This window comes from Onychostoma macrolepis, chromosome 02, assembly GCF_012432095.1.
Source record: "Onychostoma macrolepis isolate SWU-2019 chromosome 02, ASM1243209v1, whole genome shotgun sequence".
NCBI lineage: Eukaryota > Metazoa > Chordata > Actinopteri > Cypriniformes > Cyprinidae > Onychostoma > Onychostoma macrolepis.
Genome location: NC_081156.1, coordinates 13,444,231 through 13,466,712, shown reverse-complemented (window position 1 = coordinate 13,466,712; position 22,482 = coordinate 13,444,231). Strand labels below are relative to the sequence as shown.

General features: G+C 36.9%; 2 protein-coding genes across 5 annotated transcripts in view; both read right to left on the bottom strand.

Moving 5' to 3' along the window:
- Window positions 1–9,945, bottom strand: part of LOC131529373 (uncharacterized) — a 45,457-nt gene extending 35,512 nt beyond the window's left edge. The window contains exons 1-2 of one of the 3 annotated variants that reach the window (XM_058759049.1): window positions 9,337–9,945; window positions 7,222–7,251 (exon numbers count right to left, since the gene is read on the bottom strand). In XM_058759049.1, coding sequence (XP_058615032.1) covers window positions 7,222–7,251; window positions 9,337–9,516 — 210 coding nt within the window. In that variant the 5' untranslated portion in view covers window positions 9,517–9,945. Of the gene's footprint in view, window positions 1–431; window positions 571–7,221; window positions 7,252–9,336 lie in introns of those variants that run through there. The other 2 variants (XM_058759056.1, XM_058759069.1) reach the window with 2 other exon arrangements.
- Window positions 9,946–11,326: 1,381 nt separating this feature from the next.
- Window positions 11,327–22,161, bottom strand: amer3 (APC membrane recruitment protein 3). Of its 2 annotated transcripts, none has more exons than XM_058759146.1 (3): window positions 22,091–22,161; window positions 17,996–20,740; window positions 11,327–14,015 (listed from the first exon to the last, which is right to left on the bottom strand). In XM_058759146.1, exon 2 carries the CDS (start codon window positions 20,716–20,718, stop codon window positions 18,001–18,003), a length of 2,718 nt encoding a protein of 905 aa, XP_058615129.1. In that variant the 5' UTR covers window positions 20,719–20,740; window positions 22,091–22,161; the 3' UTR covers window positions 11,327–14,015; window positions 17,996–18,000. The 2 variants fall into 2 exon arrangements, with proteins under 2 accessions (XP_058615129.1, XP_058615138.1); XM_058759155.1 differs by having other exon boundaries at window positions 11,327–13,965.
- Window positions 22,162–22,482: the final 321 nt, after the last annotated feature.

Here is a 22,482-nt window from a genome sequence, read left to right as displayed (position 1 = left end):
GGAATCCCTGAGATTACAGGCTTCACATCTAAACAATGGAGTTTTATTAAATAATCCATCCAAGTGTGAAATTGCCTACTCGTATACGCCAACAAATTATTGGCTTAACAATAGAAAACTGGAGAGCACAACAGCCATAACGGTTCTATATATGATGTATTATATCATAACATCTAAAGAAAATGGCAAAATAATTCCCAACCTATTAGTGTAAAACAAAACACTTTGGTGGCTACATTACAGCGTGGTGTAAAATAACATGGCTGAACAAAGCACAATGTGTTTGACCCCTATGCAGGTGTCTGCACTGCGAAGGGTGCACCAATGGGACTTTTAAAGTAAAGAAACCAGAGAAACACTGCAATACGGTCATGTCCAAAAAGAAAATGGACTGCTGAACTGACCACAACAAGATTTGCATCAAGACATACCTGTGCCATGTCTCTGTGGCCACAGCCTCTGTTTGGCATCCTAACAGCCTCTCTTCTCAGAAAGCTGATCTGAGTTCAGCCAGACTGGCTCCCAGAGTCCATTCATCGCCCTGACTGCTCCTCAAGCACTGAAACTTACAGTGCACTCACTCCACAGCCTGTGGCTCAAACAGTGACACAAAAACAAAGGAGGAGGAAGCCCATCCCAAAACACAGAGTGAAAGAGGGAGGGAAAAAAATAGAATAAGAGAAAAGGGCCAGTCAGCACAGCCTGATGCCACTAAGAAATTGAGGCTTTCTGAATAAAGATAGGGAGAGAAAGAACCAATCACAGGGGAGCGGACTCCCTCCTCCTTTTCGCCCAGAGGATGCTAATCATTTCTCAGTGCAGTCTGACAGGTAATGTCGGTGCGCTCCTTTTATTTTCACAACAGTGTGTTTTCATGGCAGCGTATCCTCGTGAGATTTCCGCAAACAAGTGAATGTTTTAAAGAGATAAAACATGCAGGACAGATGGACAATTGTGGAAGGAATATAAAACGCTTTCTTTCAGTTCAAAGGGGGTGATTTGCTAAAGGTTTTGAAAAATGTTTTGTCTTATTAGGTAACCCAACAGCCCATTAATGCTTAAGTACACTTTAATCGACACTATAACTTTGGCATTAATATTACTAGACATTAAGAGCCATTTTTACAATGATTCACTTTTGAACTAAAATCAAACTCGAAGCTTCACTGGACAAAAAATCCCATAAAATTTACGGTAAAAAACTGGCAGCTGTGGTCGCCAGAATTTGACCATAAAAAATATGGTAGAAACGTTTTAGAGTTTACGGATTTAACTTAAATGAACAACTAAAACCGTATTTCATTAACTGATATAATGTTAATATACCAACCTATTAAAGTTCTGAAATCTGTTTTGTACCTTTGTAATACACTGATAACCACCAAAATCAGGTGGTGATGAGAAAGTCACATGATGAACCAAAGCTCACCACAAGCTGAGAAGGCCAATACTAATTATATTTATTTATATATATATATACACTGTATATATAAAGTGCACAATGTCATTCACATAAACACTAAACACCATCATGGTAAGACACATGAAACTGAAATATGCAATAAACATTAAACATTAGATGTAACATACAACCCTAATAAACATAACTGATAAGAAAAAACTAAGAAGAAACATAATTATTTCAAAGAAACAACATCAAATTGGAAATTTGACGCAGGGAATTCTGGGAACGTCAATTTACGTTTTTTCACTGTAAATTATACATTCTTTTCCACTTCCAAATACAGCATTTTACCATAAAATTACATGAAATGTCTATTACAGTTTTTCACCTTATATAGTAGGGGAACTTACCATTAACCATTTAACAGGTTTTTACTGTAGCATTTATACAGTTTTTTACCGTTAAATTCACGATAATTTTTTACAGTGTTCCTTTACCTCTCCCTTTAAAGTATGCATGAACCAGAAGTTGTGAATTTCCTGAGTGAAACTAATATTAAATGAGAAAAAAATGGAGGGCAGGGCTTGATTTTTGCACACATCCACACCAACTCTAGTTCGCAGCAAACTGACATCCTCGGATACTAAACTCCATTCCGTGGAGGAAGCAAATTTTTAGATTTTGACTAAAGATTACAAAAAGCAAACAACTTTTTCCTGTGGATTAACTTGCAAAGTCAAGTCAAAGCAGAATCAACTGATTAGCGTCTCAGACCAGTACACAATATAGAGATGTTGCTGAATGAATCAGTGTTTTTGAACAAACTGGTTGAGTGAATAATTCAATAACTCACTCAAAAGACATTTAAGTGATTTGTTCCTGAAATAATCAGTGTTTTTAAATGAATCAGTTAAGCGAATAATTCAATGACTCATTTATAAAGACGTTTACATAATTTGTTCCTGAATTAATAAGCATTTTTGAATGAATCACTGACATGAATCACTGAAAAGATTCACTGACAACTTAACCTGCAGAAATTCCCGCCACTAATTCACAGACCGACAGTCTTTTGTTACTATTATTATCATTACTATTATAGTTTACATGTTTAATTCAGTAATTTTGTGTTGCAATATCTGTTTAACAAATCTGAAACCTTTCCAACTATCCCCCAGGCTGAGAATTACTGAACAATTGTCAGAGGAAGGAAGCATCAATTCCCATTTAAAAGCCCAATTATATTCATCTGATAAGGACTCAACTGTCATTATCCACAGGTCAGCATTCATAAATGAAGTCTATGTAGTCCACCTGAGCAGGTTTTAGAGCTTTGAGGCAAAAGGAAATAAATAAACAGCTTGCCAGTATAAATCTGGCACACCTCCTGCAGCCCTTCGCCTGCGGCAACCACCTCCAAAGAAGAAGAGTGTGCGTGAGAAGTCGCTTTATTCTAAAAGGAAAGGGAATGAAAAGAAAAGCAAGCACTTCCAGATCTCTTTGTTTAGGCCATAACGAATACCCCTGAATAACTGTCGCTTTCTCTCTCTTTCTCACTCTCCCTCTGTCTCACCTAACATGAAGCACGAATCTTGCGCTAAATACTAACATATTATAGTCATAATGAATGCAGCCACCAAATGAAAGGCCATTGTTCCAGGCAGACATGTGACTTTTATTACTGCGAGTGATCAAAATCAGTTATTCAGCGTTGGGCGGGTTGAGGGGGAGCGAGCACAGAGGGAAGTTGTCAGTCAGAAGCTGAAAGAAGTCACAATGCAAGCGGGGCGGTACATGATAATGAGGAGCTCTTTCCGATGCATGACTGATTAACGGACCACGTAAAAATGCGTTGAACTTCAAATGCACGGATAAAACCCAGTCATTCCAGCTAATCCACAGAAGCACAGAAACAACACAAGTACTGCCAACTCTCTTTAGCTCCTCTTTTCACATCTCTGTGGTTCCCAGACATTTTTAGTGATTACAGTAGTGTTTAACCCATTGTCTAAAGGAGAGTAATTATGGAGCGTATATCTAGAGAACTTTACCCAGGGTGAAGTTTACCCTGGCAGTCCACTGCTATCATCCGCTCGCCACATGAGAGTCCACCGCAGCCAATGCAACGGTCTAAAGCCAACTCTTGAGGTTCAGCACTGGGTCATGAACGTTGTGACAGGTTCTTCCTCCAGTCCACTAACAAGAAGGGCAATGCTGAGATTTTAGAAGATTATGTGTTATTATTAGAACTAATGTGGGAGTTTATGACTGATGCAGCATTATTTGCATGTTTGTGGCATTATAACTCATGCCTCTAGCTTGCATTGCCTGTAGAGCACAACCCTTCAAAGCATACTTCAGAGGAGCATGTGACCAGAAATCCAAGAATATAACTCTAAGCTTGCTGAATATAATGGTGTGCTGTTTAAAGCATGCAAATACATTGTAATACATACACTAACCCACGATTTTCATAAGTCTCAACTGAGAGAAAACTGTGCAGATGGAACCATTAGACTCAGACTGATATATAAATATACAAACATGCATTTGTACAAATTTAAATACTAAAGTGAAAGGCGTACTGTCTACATCTTATACACTCACATATATTTTAAAGGAAATTTCAAAATTTACGCCCAGAAGATGATTTAAGTGACACAGCTGACTTTTATTACTGTAAAATAGGTACAAGCTGAGACATGAAGAGGCAGATTAGAGCCGAGCTGGAAAAGCATGAAATTCTACCGGTATTTCATCTTCTGCAAAAATCCCTTTCATTAAAGGCAACCGCTTTTACCTTGACTTTAAAGTTGCCTAATTTGTTCTATACAGTATAATAGGTTTTATTATTTAAGTAAGCATTTAAAAAAAATACATAAATGTATAATTATAGAAAACTGCATATATAATATAATTAGAAATTAATTCTCATATTTTACTAATATATAATGGCTAATATATACTATTTGTAAATACACAAATATATTTAGTTTTTTATATTCATCAAAGAATCCTAAATATATTGTTATGATTACTGATGATAATAATAATAATAATAATGAACGGATGATGAAAATTCAGCTTAGCCAATAGAATAAATTAAATATTAAATATTTTAAAATATATTTAATAGACAAGCGTAATAATATTTCACAATATTACTGTTTTACTGCATTTTTGATCAAACAAATGCAGCCTCGGTGAGCATAAGAGACTTCTTTCATAAACATTAAAAAATCATAGCAATCTCAAACTTGTGAACAGTGGTGTTTCGGTGATCTTGTAGAAGTGCTTATCTTCACTGCTTTATTGGTGTTTAGATGAAACCTCATTCCAAAGAAAATTCTTTTTTTTTTTTTTTTTTTTTCCAAAGAAAATTCTGAGGTACAGCCAAAGCAAGTCTGGATGTTCCAAAAGGCACTATTGGCTCAATTATCAACAACAGAAAGCTACATAAATCACCCAGACAATGACTGAAAGGTTGTGCCTCACACTCTCAGTGTGAATAAGCAGATCTGTGAGAGAAGCACAGCGAGGCCAAGATCTTTTTGTGAGATATACAAAGTGCAGTAGTGGAGAATGTAGTAAAGGTGCAGCAGTCAACCATATCAAGAGCTCTGCATAACACTGGCCTTTAAAAGAGCGTGGGACAATAGATGCCATCACTCAAATAAGTGAAATAGACTTTGGTATTCAAGTGAACCATAAACTATAACAGACCTCACAATGAAAGATTTTATGGTTAAATGAAACAAAAATCAAATCAACATGTGCTGCACAAATCTAACACAACACAGCACCAAGAAGTGTGGCTAATCCTTCTCAACTAAACCAACCAGAAGAACAGCAAATCTGCCAGGATAAATGGGTCAAATTCACACCTGTCAGTTATGCAATGATATATACATATGCTTATCCCAACATACTTAACTCTATAAGCCTAATACATCATATTTGATTCATAAATTTATAATGCATCTAAATTACCAACATAATCAAAACTTTGCTGATTGATACAGTAGTTTATACCTTATTAGCAAGTAAGGGCCTTTTAATATAATTCTAAAAAGTCCCCCTTCAGGTTGTGGTGCACGTCTTTTTGCTGTGAAGTCTTTGCTGATTTTTTTTTAAATAAACATTGTTAGTAATATTTGATGATGAACACTTAGTGGACTAAAGCAATTTAGGTTTATTTGATTATCTATACATTATTTTTTTTAGAGAAATCATGTTCAAATTTGATCATCAAATATGTTACAACAGGCTTTTGAGAACATTTATTTATACATCTCTGCATTGCATTATATGTTTTGACCCCCACAATAAAAACTACCAATAAGCATTTAAATATCATCTTATTACAAAACATAATTAAGAGATATAGTGACAACTGATATTTATATGTATTTTATAAGGAGCTAAAATACAGACCTCATTAATTTACATGACAAGGTATCAGAAATTCCATCTTGCTTTTTGCATATAAATATAGCAACTACACCAAATGGCATGTTTTGCTCAATTTGGGCCTCTGAATAAAACTGAAGTGTTTTTTCCTCCTCAAGTATGAGTTTCATATTTTCTTATATCATATTATTATGAGCTATATGAGCTGACATATTAAATGTAATACTCAACAAAAAACACATATGCAAACTTTTTTTTAGATTTTGTCTTAAAGTCCAATAAACTGTCCCATTAAAAAAAAATCTGATATCTAATATCAAAATGTGAGGACTAAATACTTAGACTAGCAGCATATTTTAGAGTTTCTTTTAAAAGAATAACTCTGAGGATTAAGGGTCTTAATAATTTTTCACATGACTCTAAACAAGGTTTCCTTATGCTATTAATATGATGCAAGATGCCTGTAACCCAAAGCTATTTGAATGGCTAGAATGATTATCCGCATCAAGTTATTCTTATTCTGTCTGCATAACTTCAGAAAAGAAGTGAACATATAAATGTCAATCATAATAACACTTCTGCTGGATGGTTTAACCTGACCTCAATGTAATCATAGTTCAGACTTAAAATGATGTGCCTATAAAAACTAGTCAATGCAAAACCTAACAAGCACCTGCAAACAAACATTCACAATGACTGTATGAACCTCTTATTAATATATAACACCTACTGAATGAAAAATATTATGCAATAATATTAGGTAACATTTCAATAAAACAAGAAAGGAAGTGAACAAATTGTATGACAGGAATCAACAACTACTACTGTAGGGAGGAGTGGTAAACTATCAGGACTAATCATTCTATTAAATAAAGAGGCAACACTGCCTAAAACCAACATCATTTTCTGGCCTGTTCATACCTGATCAGAGCAACACAACACACAGCAAATCTTCCGTTCATGGTGTCAGGAAAGTGCACCAACCTTCTGCAGACACTAGACTTCAATGCATTGCACAACTCCTTTGCAACATCCGACAAGTTAAGGCACAACCTCTACAGGGGTGAAGGCAGATAAGCTGTTGGCAGCATGTGAGGAGAAGTACAGTATGTCCTGATGGTGCACGCTTGCTCCTCAATGATGATTACATCAAACCCTTTGGCTGAAAGCTTAGTGGGATTAAATTCAAATGAATGAATCCTTGCATTAAATGGAAAATGACAGATCTAAGAGTATTAGATAATAAGCTCTCACTGCATCAGTGGTTAAATAATCGAAATTAACTGAATGAGAGTTATGGCAACATATGGTTTTGCTACAGTGTGAATTATGTGTGTTTTTCTGTTGGTATGAGATTTGAAGAGTACAATCAGGTTCATCAAACTCAAAAGGAAGACTGAGCTTACCTGGGGAAGAACTGGCGACGGTCTTAATCTCTGGAGACAAACAAAAAGGAAACATACACAAGACCGTTTCAAGGTGTGTCATGAATTAAACAATTCTGTACAAAACAGAAGCAATGGAGGCATTAGCCTTACGGCAAACTGTTGACGTTAATGCAAACCACAGGGAGCTGGTACAGTATTACTGGAACAATCGTAAGATATTTAGTGTTTAATTAGGGTGAGGTAAACAAGATTTTCTTAGCGCATAGCCTACACCACATTACGACTTCTTTTGAGGTTAAACAGGTATCTTAGTGTTAAAGTCAACTATAGTTAAAAGTAATGCTACCAAATAAACATGAAAGAGAAAAATCGAACCCATGGTGCTTGTTAAAAGCTACTGTTTCTTGTGCAATTTTTGTTCGGTCATAAATGTCTTAATAAATACATGCCTTTGTTTGATCTACTAGCCATCCATATGGTTCTCTACCATGTAAAAAAAAAACTCCTGCTGAGGTTTAATGTCAGTGTTCATTCTTTAACCAATCAAAACCAGTTCAAGGTTGTGCTGTGACCCCCGACCTAAGACAGACGGCTTGGTTTCATTACAAGGAACACTATTTATATCATCTCTTATTAAACCAGATTAAGTTGTCAGATTTTATCCATTTGAAACCATTAGGAAGCCACATATGAATAGGATCACTGAAGCTCTTTGAAATGATAGTGCCTACCAAAAAAATACTAATAATACAAACTCCAGTCTTTTATTCCCTAAATAGTTCAAGAACCCACTTTGTTGCTGATGCATGCAGATGGTTCTAGCTACGCCTTGCTTAGAATAAAAGATGCTAAACCCTAGACAAACCCCTAATAGGTCATAAAGCTTGAGAAGTTGCTGTGATTTACAGCTGCTTTATTCATGCGAAGGTTCAAATGGCAGCATTTCAAAGGCTGGCAGAGGGATAGCGCATGGACGCAGTCAGCCAGCCATTACAGACGTTTCAGTGCCCTGAGAAACACTTCACTGTTGGAACAGGTTCAAGGATTTGGCTGCATTTTAACAGACAAATATGAAGACAATACAAGAAATGGGTCTTATCGAACTGAAAAGCGAGTGTTACTTAATTGAAAACTGCTTGTTTTTAGTTATATAAACAGGCTGAGGGAGATCAGAGCAGTTATGACTTAATCAAGGACAGTAATCAGTACAATTACATTCGCCCCTTACAATTTTTGGGAGATAATTCTTACTTTTCACAGACCCCCAACAACCATTTAATGGACTTACAATGGCCAGTGTGAAGATGATTTCACACTTTTCAACTGCATCATACCATAATATGATTGGGGTATAAAAAGGGTGAAATTGAGGGGAAGGGTAGTTAAATACTGATGAGCTTAACAGACACCCTGGTGGTCCCAGCAGGTGGAGGGTCTGACTCCACTCAAAGCAATTTAAACTTTCTGACTGGGAGGGAATCTACAGTGAAGCAAACTTCACCATCTGTTATGAACAAGACTATACTCTACATCAGTCGTTCTCAACCAGGGGGCCGGGTCTCACTAGGGGGTCTCGGCAAACTTCCAGGGGGGCCTCAGTATATCATAAGTTAGATTAACATTAATTGAAATGCTTAGACATCTGTAAAGACTGAAAACCCATGTCTTATATAATAATTATACCTACACTTTTTATGACCACATATTATTTGATTTCTACTTTTAAAAATTAATTTGTCATTCTACACAGCTATTTAAGTGAACTGCCAAGATACGTTTTACATAAAAGCAAAACGACTTGACAAATGTTTTAAAACGGTATACTTAATACAAAAAAAAAAAAATGAATTAATAAATAAACAAACAAGCCTGCTAATGGTAGGCTATAAGAAAAATAAACTTGATTAAAAATAAAAAAAAAAAAGTCACTTCATTTTTTTTTTCTTCTTGAAAATGGGATTTAACATTCTAACTATTACTATTAACATAAGTATTTTCCTTTAAAGTAAATGTCTCTTGATTTAAGAATGTTCAGATATTTGTATTGTTAAACAAGACAAATATACTGAGTAAAATATACATATCTTGAGGGTCATTATTTCACTTTGTACTTTCAAATGCAACATGCCTTACCTGACACAACTTTACTACTGTCCAACAAAATATGTACGCGGAGAGGGAGAACTTCGCTCTCATGTATCGCTCCGGTAAGCAGGCGAGATGCATCTGCACCTCATCCAGTCCTCCGTCTCCAGAACGCTCCGGTTCACAGCCCTGCGTCCCAGTACCGTTGCCAGCACCTGCCTCTTCCATGTTTACAACGATTTCAACAAGTTTAAAAGTCCTTTAGAACAGGCAAAGCGTTCTAACTGTACCTGTCTGCTTCATGTTGGTTGTTATTAAGTCCGCTGAATGTCACAGAAGGCAAAAGCTCTTGAACAGTGCATGACATTTGTGAGCACTCAACCGCGGGTGATAGTGCAAAGTGTATTTTACCGCTGTCAGTAGTTTACACATATTTTCCAGCTCTGCGAAACGCGAGATTTACTTGTGACGCGGCGGTGTATAAAAAGCGGTGCACAAGTCTCTGTGGTGTGGCATAACAAATTCCAGCGTCCCACATTGTTTGTCGGTGACAGTCGGGGGGAGAGGAGTGAGAGTTTCACATCCAACACCTCACTCCTCAGTCTACAGTAAACGAGCGACGCGACGCGACGCGACAAACCTGAACGCGCCCACTATAAGCAGCGAATTTGTGTACAGTTGTGGATGGAATTCTGACGTCAACGCCCAATGAACCAATCAAAAAGTTTGTTTACGCGAGCAGCGCGACGCGACAAACACTTCCATTAAATCCAATGAAATCATCTATGTACGTTCATTTGCACTGTAAACAACTTAAGTGTAGATACAGATGTGAATTATATGAGGTCAGTTGCATATTTTATTATTTTAAGCAATATAAAATAGATTATAAAACAATAAATATTATCATTGCATTATTTAATAAGCTCAAAATCATTGTCTTAAAGGAATAGTTCACATTAATATCAAAATTTGCTGAAAATGTAGGCCACTCACCTTCAGGCTGCAACATGTAGATAAGATTGTTTCTTCATCTAAACAGATTTGGAGAATTTTAGCATTACATTACTTACTCAGTAATGGAAGCTCTGCAGTGAATGGGTGCCATCAGGATGAGAGTCCAAACAACTGATAAAAACATCACAATAATCCACTAGTTGATCAGCTAATGTCTTTTGCAGCGCAAAGCTGCGTGTTCATAATAAATAAATTCATCATTAAGGAGTTTTAACTTTAGACCAGACCAGTCCATAATTAGGATGTTTTTAACTTCAAACCGTTCTCACTAAAATGAGTCTTCTATTTATAATATTGTTTTCTCCAGTGAAAAAGCCATCTCATCTGAATCAGGAGAGAAATATGCACAGATCAAGAGCTGTTTACAAACAAATATTTTGGTGTAATGCTTCCTCATTTTCACTAGAGGAAGCATTACACCAAAATATTTGTTTGTAAACAGCTTTCATCAGCTGTTTGAACTTTCTTTCTGATGGCACCCATTTACTGCAGAGGATCCATTGGTAATGTAATGCCAAATCTCAACAAATCTGTTCCTATGAAGAAACAAACTCAATTTTCAATTTTGGGCGAACTATTTCTTTATCATACATGTCATACCAACCCCTGCTGTATCTTCACAGACCCCTGGTAGAAAACCCTGGTCATGAAAACGTTAAGCTCTTTATTGTATTATATTGGCATTATTCTAATCCATTTAGAGAAAAAAGCATTAAATCAATGACTTTGTGAAGAGAGTCGTTTTTACACCCACATTAAATCACAGACTTGTTGACGTGATTTTGTCTTAAAGCACAGCCGGCGCCAGGCCTGATACAGGGCTCTGTTCAGTCACTCAGTTGTTTGCTTTGCTATTGTTCTGTCTATTAAGCAACGTCTGAGCTATAGTCAATACGTACAGTGAGTGCTGACACCTCAGCTCATCTGCTTGGTTTTGAAACAGCCCACATCTGAGTGTGAAATCAACCATTAGCACACCACAAATACAAAAAGCTGTAATTTAAATGCACATGGATTCATAAATAGCTTTTTATTAATACTTAGTGACAAAGGCAAGCACATCAATATAAATATTGCACAGAACTACGATAATTGTCAGCTGCCCTGTCTTGAAAAGAATATAATGGCACTAAGAGGTGACAAAAAAATAACCTTCTTACTACTCCATTTCAACAAAATCAGCACTTTACATAGTTTATATAGCCTACAAATTCATGCAACACATTCGTTTTGCTATATAGTCATTCATATTATTAGGATATTGTCAGTGGTTCAACTCTTACATGCTATTATCTGTTATCTAATACTTGGATTTTGACACAGCTTATCCTGAGAAGTAATATAATTACATTTGTACAAGAAATGCAGTACAGATAAAACAACTTCCCCAATTTGAAGTATATCAAATAATATGAGAAAAAGTAAGCTATCTGAAAAGCTTCTGTTCAGTGCTTACATTTTTAATTGTCAATGCCAAACTAGAGGATTATCATTGCATTCATTACTGACACCAGCTCTGTACCAGATGTTGTTATGGCTGATGCTGATCTAATGGAAAACAGGTTGAGGCCCTGAAATATAATACTTTACTAATAGCTGCTATAAGGTTATAGTAGAAAGGGCTTCTTCGAAACAACCCTTTGGCTTGCATTTGTTTAGAGCAAGGATTGCATGCACATATAGGCCCCTTCTAAAGGTGCCATTTCTTTGGTATCTGACTTTTGGTCACAAATTTTGGTTTATTCATATTAGGGGTGGATGATATGACCAAAATCTTATATCACGATATGAGTCATTTTATTGCACGGTAACAATATATATCACAATATAATTATTTTTGCTTTAAATAAGGTCTTTAGGATATCAATTTGTTTATACCATCGAAATGTCATTAATTCTTGTCACCAATGTCAATATCACAAAAAAAAACCTAATACTAGCTTAAATTGAAAAAAAAGAAATAAAAAAAAATCAAGCTCATTGAAGACAAGTAAACAGTGATTAAATAAGAAACTAATTACAAGCAGTAAGACAAAAAAAAAAACTACAGTAGAACAATAAATAATAAATGCTACATTGTATGATCAAATAAATAAAAACACTGCATATTCTTCACTGTGTAAATTAAATGTATAGTTCTTCTTATTAAAGTTACAAAAGTGATTTAGTTAAGAGCAGTGAGAGATTTTCTCTCTTCTGTTTGTTTCTGATTAACATGAATGACAGACAGCAGGAATATTAGACTGCTGTCACTTTAAGAGCTGCCCGGATCCAATATACTGTTACACATATGCAATCTTTCTCAGCTGTTTGCTTTCACTTAAGACCTAAATTACTGTGTTTATGAGGATACTTGCAAAGATGGCATTTTGATACATATAAGTGTGTATTTAACCATTCAAGGCCTATAAAATGGCAAAAACAACTTAATTTAATACTCACTCTATGAGCACCGTCTTCAAGTGTGCTTCTCTTAAAATCACTTATTTTTAAACCGCAATGCTTAAAGACATGTGCAAATGATACGTTTTTGTGACCACGTATCACAGCAATGTCACATGAGCGTGTAACCGTGATAGAAACAACAGTCCAAAATCTCTACTGGTTTCTACTGGTTAATCGTGTCTACCGGTATATTGCCCACCCCTAATTCATATACATCCATAACCATTAAGAGTGTATATAAATGGCTCGAAGTTAAGATCAATGTTAACTGTCCACCAAAATATAGATGTACAGACGTCTATTTTTAAGCAGATAACTGTCTGCTCAAAGATAGATGTGAAGACATATATAGATTAATAGTCATACCAGGGGTTGTATTTATGGGAATTCTGTTCAGTAACAACTCTAGCTGGACTATTGCAGTCTAGGTTGAGTTGAAGTATTTACCAAGTGAAAAAGGGACAGAATTGGCAGAATAAAAATTCCAAAATGGACAAAGACGACAAGTAAATGTGCCACCTGCCTGCTTTGTGAAGAGGCCTACTATATGTATGAATGGACCCTTTTTGGGGGGTTCTCATCAATTCTGGTCACATCAGCCAGATCAGAGGCGTTCTTTCAAAGAGCTACTTTACCTCATTTATTCACTGATACACAATTATCCGTCTCTGTTTTGAACTTTAATTGGACAAATGGAAATGCAAAGTTGATTCCATTGCTATGTCTCCAGCTGTCCCAATCCTTTCAAGAAATTGGCTGTTTCTCTTCCAAACTCCAGAATAGAGCTTTTCAAATAGCTTGTCAGATTGTTTCGATATACAAAAACATGCTAAACTTCCCACAATGTCAAATTTCATAACTTTTCTCTATTAAGACAACAGTTTAAAATGTGTCCCTTGGACATTTATAAAGTGTTATTGTAGTTATTGCACTAGTATGTACCGTCATTGATCCTTGGTTTGAAAACTCCAGCAATAAACTTGCAATAAAAAATAGCAGTGATTGCAGAAACACTATGGAGAGAGAAAAACACTGATACGACAGGATTCAGACAAATGACACTTTTCAAACAGATCAACAGACCTGTTGTTGCTCCAGGCTGACAGTGTTGCTGAGTTGACAGTAAAATGAGCAAACATTTCAGACGTCTTGCGGACGAATAGGTAGAGACTTTGACAGCTGGTAGAGCGGTCAGCTGACCGGAGGGCTGAGGTACTGGACGGAAGAAACGAGTTTAAGACAGTCAGGATCCACAAAGTCAGAATCTATACAGGAGAAATTAGAAAACAAATCAATATTTCAATGTGCAAGTAGCTCTAAGGTTGAATCTCACCAAGAAATGTCATATTTCCCCCACAAAAAAATAAATAAAATACAAATAAGAAATGATAAATTTATAGATTAAAATGTTATGTATTTTGACATTATCCCCACCCCCACCCCCAAAAAAATGCATTCTCATTAATCTGATATATAATATAATGATATACCATTAATCTGGTATAAAAATCTTTGTCTAAAACAAAACAAAAAAAACTTTTTTAATGAGCATAAATTAAACAACAACAAATACTATGATGTACTTGTTCACTTAGAATTGTACTTTAAATGTAAATAATATATAATTATTTTCATATTATAATAATGAGAATTAGATTTATTTATTTATGTTTAATTATTTATTGCTTGGACAGTCAACAACAAGAATGTTGTTGCTTAATGTGCTTCAATATCACGATATGATAATAATAATAATAATAATAATAATAATAATATTTCTTAAATTTTTGTTTATGCAAAATATAATGTTTTGACAGATCTTGTGACATTCACCCATACTGTGCTCCTATAATTATTCACAAACTCTTTTAGCATCTGAAGTGAGTACATTTCACTCCTGTCATTGTCATTGCCAATTATTTGAAGCAGCTGCAGCAGATAAATTACTGTACTTTGAGGAAAATGTTTGTTTCCCTTAAGCATCAACCAACTCAACAAGGGTTTAGCGTTCCAGCAGCGCAGTCTATTCCCGTTCCATCTTAGTGTCCTGCACAAATAGCTAATTCCATCCCTCAATATTGACACAGTCCGCCATTGTGTCCCACGTCATTGGACTAAATCGTCCGTCGAGTCATGAAACCAAACTAACAGCATGAGGCTTATTCCCCAAGCCAGAAAACAGAACAGAGTCCTGTTCAGCATCACCTCTCTCAATGGGCAGCAGTCAGCCAGCTCTATACATCTGCTCTGTAGTGGCTCCCGGGTTGCTAAGAACACTCCCAGGAGCACACTGATGGATTATAGAACAGTCAAAGCCAACATGAACCCCTTCCCCTCTGGCTGCAAGCCGAACTGCTGGAGAGCAGCATCAGATGAGACAAGCATGCATAGAAAATGTCCTGCTCTGATGAAGGATAATGTATGAGGAAATACAGACAGGCTTAGTTTGATTCTGGTGAAGAAATGCAGGTGGTTTAAACATTCTGTTCAATCTCACACTGGGTTTTCAGCACTCGTGCATAGGTTGTGATATGTCTATACTGCCACATAGTGGCCAAACTGTACCTTTACAGTGTAAAAAAAAAAAAACTGTTTTATCTGTAAACCTCTCCATTTAATTAAAAACAAACATGTCAACATCTATCACTACATAATAAAACATATTTGGCTGAACTGTGCCCCACACAATGCTTCAAGTCACTGGTGGCTTAGACTGAATACACGCTTTCATATTTTCCAGATGTGCATGCAAACAGCTGTCTGTTGTGTGAAGATCCACTGAGAGCTGAGCAGGAAATAAAAGCATATCAATAGACCATTTACTGCTCATGTCCAACCCTGTGACCATGATATAACCATCCAAAACAAGCCAAGCAATATACCTCAGGCCACATTCAAATATATTTCCTGCGCAGGAAAAACACGCTTCACATTGTATTGTACACTGATTTTGCAATAAGAAGTACAAATACTAAAAGAAAGATAAAGTCCTTTCTCTCGCTCTCTTGATGTTGTCCTGGTTGTATTTGCTTATTTATCTTCTAAAGCAGCTCTATTAAGAACAGGCACAGACCGAAGGTGGATAAAAATCCACTTTAGTCTGATTAGAGTGACAGTGGAATTAAAAATGAGTTCAGTATCTACGTTCAGCATTTTTTGGTACACAGGCGAAGTAATCTAGTTATATCTCTAAAATTCATGAGGTTGATTTGGTTCTTTACCATTGTCCAAAATTCCACATTAACTAACACTGCACCTAGAGTACTGGTTCACTTCCAAGGGGACCAAGGGTGACTTAAAAATATTTAATATAGTAAATTTAATTATATATACTTTTTTCTCTCGATAACTATTATTTTATTTAAAATACATACAGAAACAGAATATTTAATCTTGATTAATTTAATATATCAACACTCCCAGTTTGAAAACAAGCAGCACCAAACAAGCAGATTAGGCAAAAAGGCTGTAAAATGTCCATTAAAAGTTTACACAAAGGGAAAAAATATATATATATTTCAGACCTTTTGAATCTGAATCAAATTCTTTGTCAACAGGGCCAGACAGCCTTATTAAATTATTAACAAGCTGTTCTCCTCAAATTCCATTTACTTTCAGTTCCACCGTTATCATTTTAAATAATTAATTACCACAGGTCAGATGTTTTCTTTTTAGACAAAAAGTCCTAATCACCAAAAAGGATCTAACAAAATAAAAATAATAAAATCATCATCAAAACACAACCCCATACACCTAAGGAATATAAAACAATTACATGAAAGAATTACCTGCACAATCAAATCCTAAATCAGAAGCTTATGACACTAACATCATTTCCACTCTCATGCTGGTACACTGCCAATATACTGAGAGCTTTCCCATCTGAGTGCTGTTGCTATGGTTTCAAGATATCAGCTCAAATATATAACAAGACAGATATGTAGGGAGGATATCTGACCTTGAAGCCCTATCAAAAGCAGCTCTGCTATCCTTAGTGCTCATTAATTTACTCCAAACACTATAATTGTAAAGCTACCAAGTAAGTCATTTATAAAGGAACAAATCCAGAGAGACAAAGCTTATTGTAGATTTCAATGTGTCCATATAATGTATTTCAGTAGACAGTGTGTAGCCATTTCAGATGCTTTTTGTGGAATAGTTTGCATGAGAGTACTAATAATAGACTAAAACCCTCCCTCCCCCTGAAATCCTAATTACACATTCAGTCCATCAACTCTCAGTGACGCACACACCAAACAACCTATAGATCAGAGTCTTCGAGCGCTCTGCTGACCCAGCTACAGCAGAATCGTTCCCAGAAAGCCTTGAAACGCTGAAGACACAAACACTTCCCCTGACACAAGCACAAAACAGTGGCCACTGACTCCCTTATGATGTAATTAAAGAAGAGGTTTTAAAGGCCCTGATCTGCAAAATGTGCTTCTGCACTATAATGACTGGCAGTGTAAAAATAAACTACTTTGAAAATGCTTTGAAGAAGACATTAGTATATATTACGTATTATGCTGTTGAACCTTTCCAATTTTCCTATTGTATTTTTTTTTAAACTGCATAATGCTCTCCTCCTGCAACTGACAGCCTGTTACAGTACAGCGTGCCAATTTGTTCACCTCTTGCCATTGTTTGTGAGTGAACTAAAGGAGAAAGTGCTTGCTGTGAGTATACCTCCAAGGCATGTGAGACTTTGACAACAGGATGAAGGACTAAGTGACATGTTTCCTCTGAGGCCTCACTAGCACATGTGCTTCTCAAGCAACCCTACAGTCATTAATAATGAAACTTTTCTTAGCTCTATTTTTCTTGCAATAAGATTACAGTGGTTTGGAAAGCTACAAAATTTAAACATATATACTGTATGTATGCAATACATAATGCATGACAAGATCAGTTGTCCTAAACCATAATAAGAGTGTCAACACTTGAAATTTAGAGTTTAGGAAATTTAAAAAAATAATAATAATAATAATTATAATAATGAACTGGATAGTCGCCATGACGTGTGACAGTGGCAGTGTCCTGCAGTGTGGCAAGTGTCTAAATATATTTTAGACTTCATATTGCAATTATTGTATTACTGTATATTTAATATCAAATATTTAATTAAAAATTGTGCATTTTAGCATAATAATTCTAAACGAATTTGGATGGATGGATGGATGTGACAGCACTGAAAAGACATAATTGTGCAAATATGTGCTAACTCTTGATTAGATAAATCCAGCACCTGTTTCACTTCTTCATTCGGTATCTGCGTTCCACTTTCCTATCCCCTGGAAAGACACTGCATGATCCCTCACTATTCACAGCAGACTTCCTGTGATGCCGTAATCTATGCTTCTTTTTGGATGGGTTTCCCTCTTCCACCTTATTATGGTGGTCGTCTCTGCAAAAAATATCTGAAGAAGCAGAGGCCATGAGAGGAAGAGATGTAGGCCTGGTAGCTTGAGATACGTCTGTGTCACCAGATTCAACATCGCATGGACCGTAAGTTTCCAACACCAAATCATCGGAAGCATCGACAAGTCCCTCAGTCTCTAAAAGGGAAGGTTGCACATCTTCAGAAAAGCTGGACCTCCTCAAGCGATGTCTAACATGCGAGCCTTTCTCAGTAGTTGTCACTGGCCTTTTCTTGTAGTTTGACTTCATGTATTTTTGAGACTGCTCTTTGTTCCTTTTTGCCCCTTGCTCAAGCACAAGGGCATCTCTTATCTTACAGCTTGAGTGAGCTTGAGTTAAGTTGATTTTCAAAGAAGACAACTGACTAGCACACTGCTCAACAAGGGAAGCTATGCTGATGTCACTTCCTATCCCGCAGGTGCTGGCCGGAGAGAGTAGGTCTCTGGTTATTGGCTGTGGAGTTGGAGTGGATCTGGGAAGACTGGCATGGGCCCAAAGGTCTGAAGTCTTGATGTGCTCAATGAGGGACATACAAGAACGGCACAGGTGCATTTCTTTAGCTCCATTTTTCAGGGAATTCTTGCAGGATTCACAAAGAGAATCCTTGTTTATGGCCAACACAAACAAAGACCTTGTCCCAGAGCCAGGGGAGCTTACCACTGGGGACTGCAAATCTCCACCTGGAGTCGTAGGAGAGTCGATATTGAATATCCTGAAACACACACCACTCATTGGGGTCCTGGGTTGGCTCTCTGGAGAGGCCAAGGTTGACATCACTGTATTTGCATCATATTTTGAGGGCAGAACACCAACACTTTTTTGACTCGACTCTTTGAAATTAACAGTGTCTCCTCTACCATTAATAGTTCTTGCTCCTTTTGGTGGTTTTCTAACCCTTCCTGACTGGGTTTCGCATCTCAGACATACATCTCTTGTATCTTCACTGCTACTTTTTGAAGATCTCAAATCTGTTGGGCTGCTTTTGTCTGTCCTATGCTTTAGCCAGTTAACTATACCCATAGCCATAGATATCTCAGTGTCACAGAGCTTTAGTAAGCAATCCTTCCCCATCCATTTACTTTGCAGAAGCTCTTGACCAACAAAGTCCTGAGCCAAAGGTGGGGCAAGATTCTCCTCTGCTCCAACATGGAAGCTGTACATGGACAATGGAAGATCACTGCACTGGCCAACAATGTTGTCTGTTAGATCGAGCTCATCATCAAAGACCGGGGTAATCTCTGCCTCGCTGGGGTCACAGAATAGCTCATAAAGAGCATCTCCACTGTACGTGTCCCTTGGGAACTTACTGGAATGCACTGGAGTGAGGGAACTTCTGCTGTGGTCCTCAAAACCAGGAGAAACATAATCACAGTAACCTTCATCACTGGTGTTCCCTAGGTTGTCACTTTTGGGTGTTATCACATCAGTATTAAGTTCCATGATCTCTGAATCAGCAGGTTGAGGTGTATTTGCTGTTACATCTCCAGACTTGGTTGTGGAAGGAGATTTTGTGATAGGTGTTGTGGATTTTGTGGCATGTCCTGGTGCTTTTGAACTTTGCCCTAATAGCAAAGTTCTGTTTAGGGTTTCCCACAACCCAAACATGTCCAGGACCTCAGCGTGAGCTGGAGAGGCCAGACATTCCTTACCTCCCTGGAAACCTGCAGTAGTAGGGCTTTGCCTTGGAGGTTCACAGGCAACTTTGTGAGGCTCTGGGCTAAGGACCCCCTCAGGTGATACGAGATCATCAGCAAATATCTCACCACAACCAGCCTGAGATCCAAAGCTTTTTAATGAAGCTGCATCCTCACAGACATTAGCACAACATTCACTGGAAGAGTCAGAGGGAGTCTCACTGAGTTCGTCATTAAATCTGCTTCCTGCAGTGGTACGTTCTCGGTGCCTTACCGTCTTCCTTGTCCGTTTCAATGATGGAACATTTTCACCTACAACACGACATGGTGTACTTGGTGACATAGCTTTCTCATGTTTGTGTCTTTTGTGAACAAACATGTCCTTAATGGCCTTCCTAGGTTTCCTCAGGGAGATCCTCTTTTTAGGAATGGATTTAGCTATGCAGGGCACAAAGGGCACTTGAGGTGTTAGGTTACGGTAATCGATAATTTCACGACTGCTGCCAGATGTTTCCCGATTCTCAAGAAGCAACCTTAGAGGCGCCTCGAATCCTGAAAAGCTGACACTGGACACCAGCTTATGGTGATGGCGCCAGTTGGTCCCATCTTTGTATCCAGGTCTCTCAGCTTGCTGCTGTCCCGTTCCTCTCACACAGTCATGGGTTCTGCTTCTTCTAAAAGAGCTACGGAGCTGTCTGTGACCTTCTGAGAGCGTGTCACTAACCCCTGGAGACAGTATGTCCAAAGTGTTTGGCACAGGCAGTGAGGATGGGCTTTCATCAGCACTGTGTGTATTCACAAATCCATTATTCGTGGTGGTTTGAGATTTGTGCTCTTCAGGCCCTTTACATCGGCCATGTGCCTTACTTGACTTCTTCCGATCATCTGAAGAATCTTCGCTTTTTGACAGCTCCATGTTTTCATATACATAACTGTAACTAGATATGAGACAAATGCAGGATACAGTAAATATTGGAGGATTATTTGTGATTTTTATTTAACTGTAATTTGGGCCATTTGTCAAATATTTCATAATATTATATTGTACATTAAATCATTAATGTGACCCTGGACCACAAAACCAGTCTTAAGTCGCTGGGGTATATTTGTAGCAATAGCCAAAAATACACTGTGTGGGTCAAAATTATAGATTTTTATTTTATGCCAAAAATCATTGGTACATTAGGTAAAGATCATATTCCATGAAGATATTTTATAAATTTACTACTGTAAATATATCAAAACGTCGTTTTTGATTAATAATATGCATTGCTAAGAATTCATTTGGACAACTTTAAAAGCGATTTTCTCAATATTTAGATTTTTTTGCACCCTCAGATTCCAGATTTTCAAATAGTTGTATCTCGACCAAATATTGTCCGATCCTAACAAACCATACATCAATGGAAAGCTTATTTATTCCGATTTCAGATGATGTATAAATCTCAATTTCGAAAAATTGACACTTAAGACTGGTTTTGTGGTCCAGGGTCACAAATGTGTTTACTATCTCATCCTTTATCACTCAAATTTGAACAAGATTAAGAACATTTCAAAGAAACTTAAAAAAAAAAAAAACATTTTATGTCTAATGTTTTTAGTTTTAGATGCTTTTGAATCTACACTTGAGCTTATTTATTCAGCTTTCAGATTATATACAAATCTCAATTTAAAAAAAATTGACCCTTATGACTGTGGTCCAGGGTCACATACGTGAAAAAACTAATCAGGAATATTAAACAGCACAGCGACAATAATATTAATTTGATGTATGCTATTATTTGACATAATAGGGGAGATTGTAATACGTCTAGTAGTATTTATACTACGCATAGCTACAGTATATTTTAAAGCAGATGACAGATTGATTTGTAGTAAGAAAAAGAGGCTTATTGTGCACTTCGTTAATACTGATATCATTAAACTGCATCTCAAATTTGATACCACAAGAACAGTCTGTATAGCTTATAAAATAGGTCACACAAGTATATTATGACAAGATTGAGCATTATGTGGCTCTATAATTTCCAATAAACAACGGGTCATACTAACGGTAATGAGCCAATCGTAAACGCCTCACAAAAACAAAATTTCATTGATTTTGTATTTAGGAATAATTCCTGTTTGTAACGTAGCCTACTCTGCCCTATTGGCTTGCAGTTCGTCGTTTGATTTCATTTGAGCAACGCCTCAATACACACGTTTTTGCCTAAAACAAAGTACACTGAATTCCAATAAATAAACGAATTCGAATAGCACGTAATTTCAGCAGTCATTTCAATACATACCTCAAGCAGATTGTGACAGAAGGCGTTTGGCGGGAGCTGCTGGTTCACAAGCGCGTGACAAGATGGGATGCTCTGGCTGTCAGCGCGCGTGTGAAGATAATTACGATAGCCAATCAGAAGCCAGAATAACGCTCACAACACAGCATCATCATCACTCACTGATCATACGCCTGGATACAATGAGCGCGGAACGTTCTCACACTCTGTGGACACTGAAATATCACTGAAGGGCTTTCATAACATTTCTGGTTGAGAAACAGGCTCGGCTCAAACGGAGAGAGGAATATTAACAATATATGCCCCTAAAAAAATGAAAGAAACTGGTGTTTCACAACCCACTAATTCCAGCAACTCCAGTTAAATTATTTAAAAAAAAAGCTATCTGAATCCGC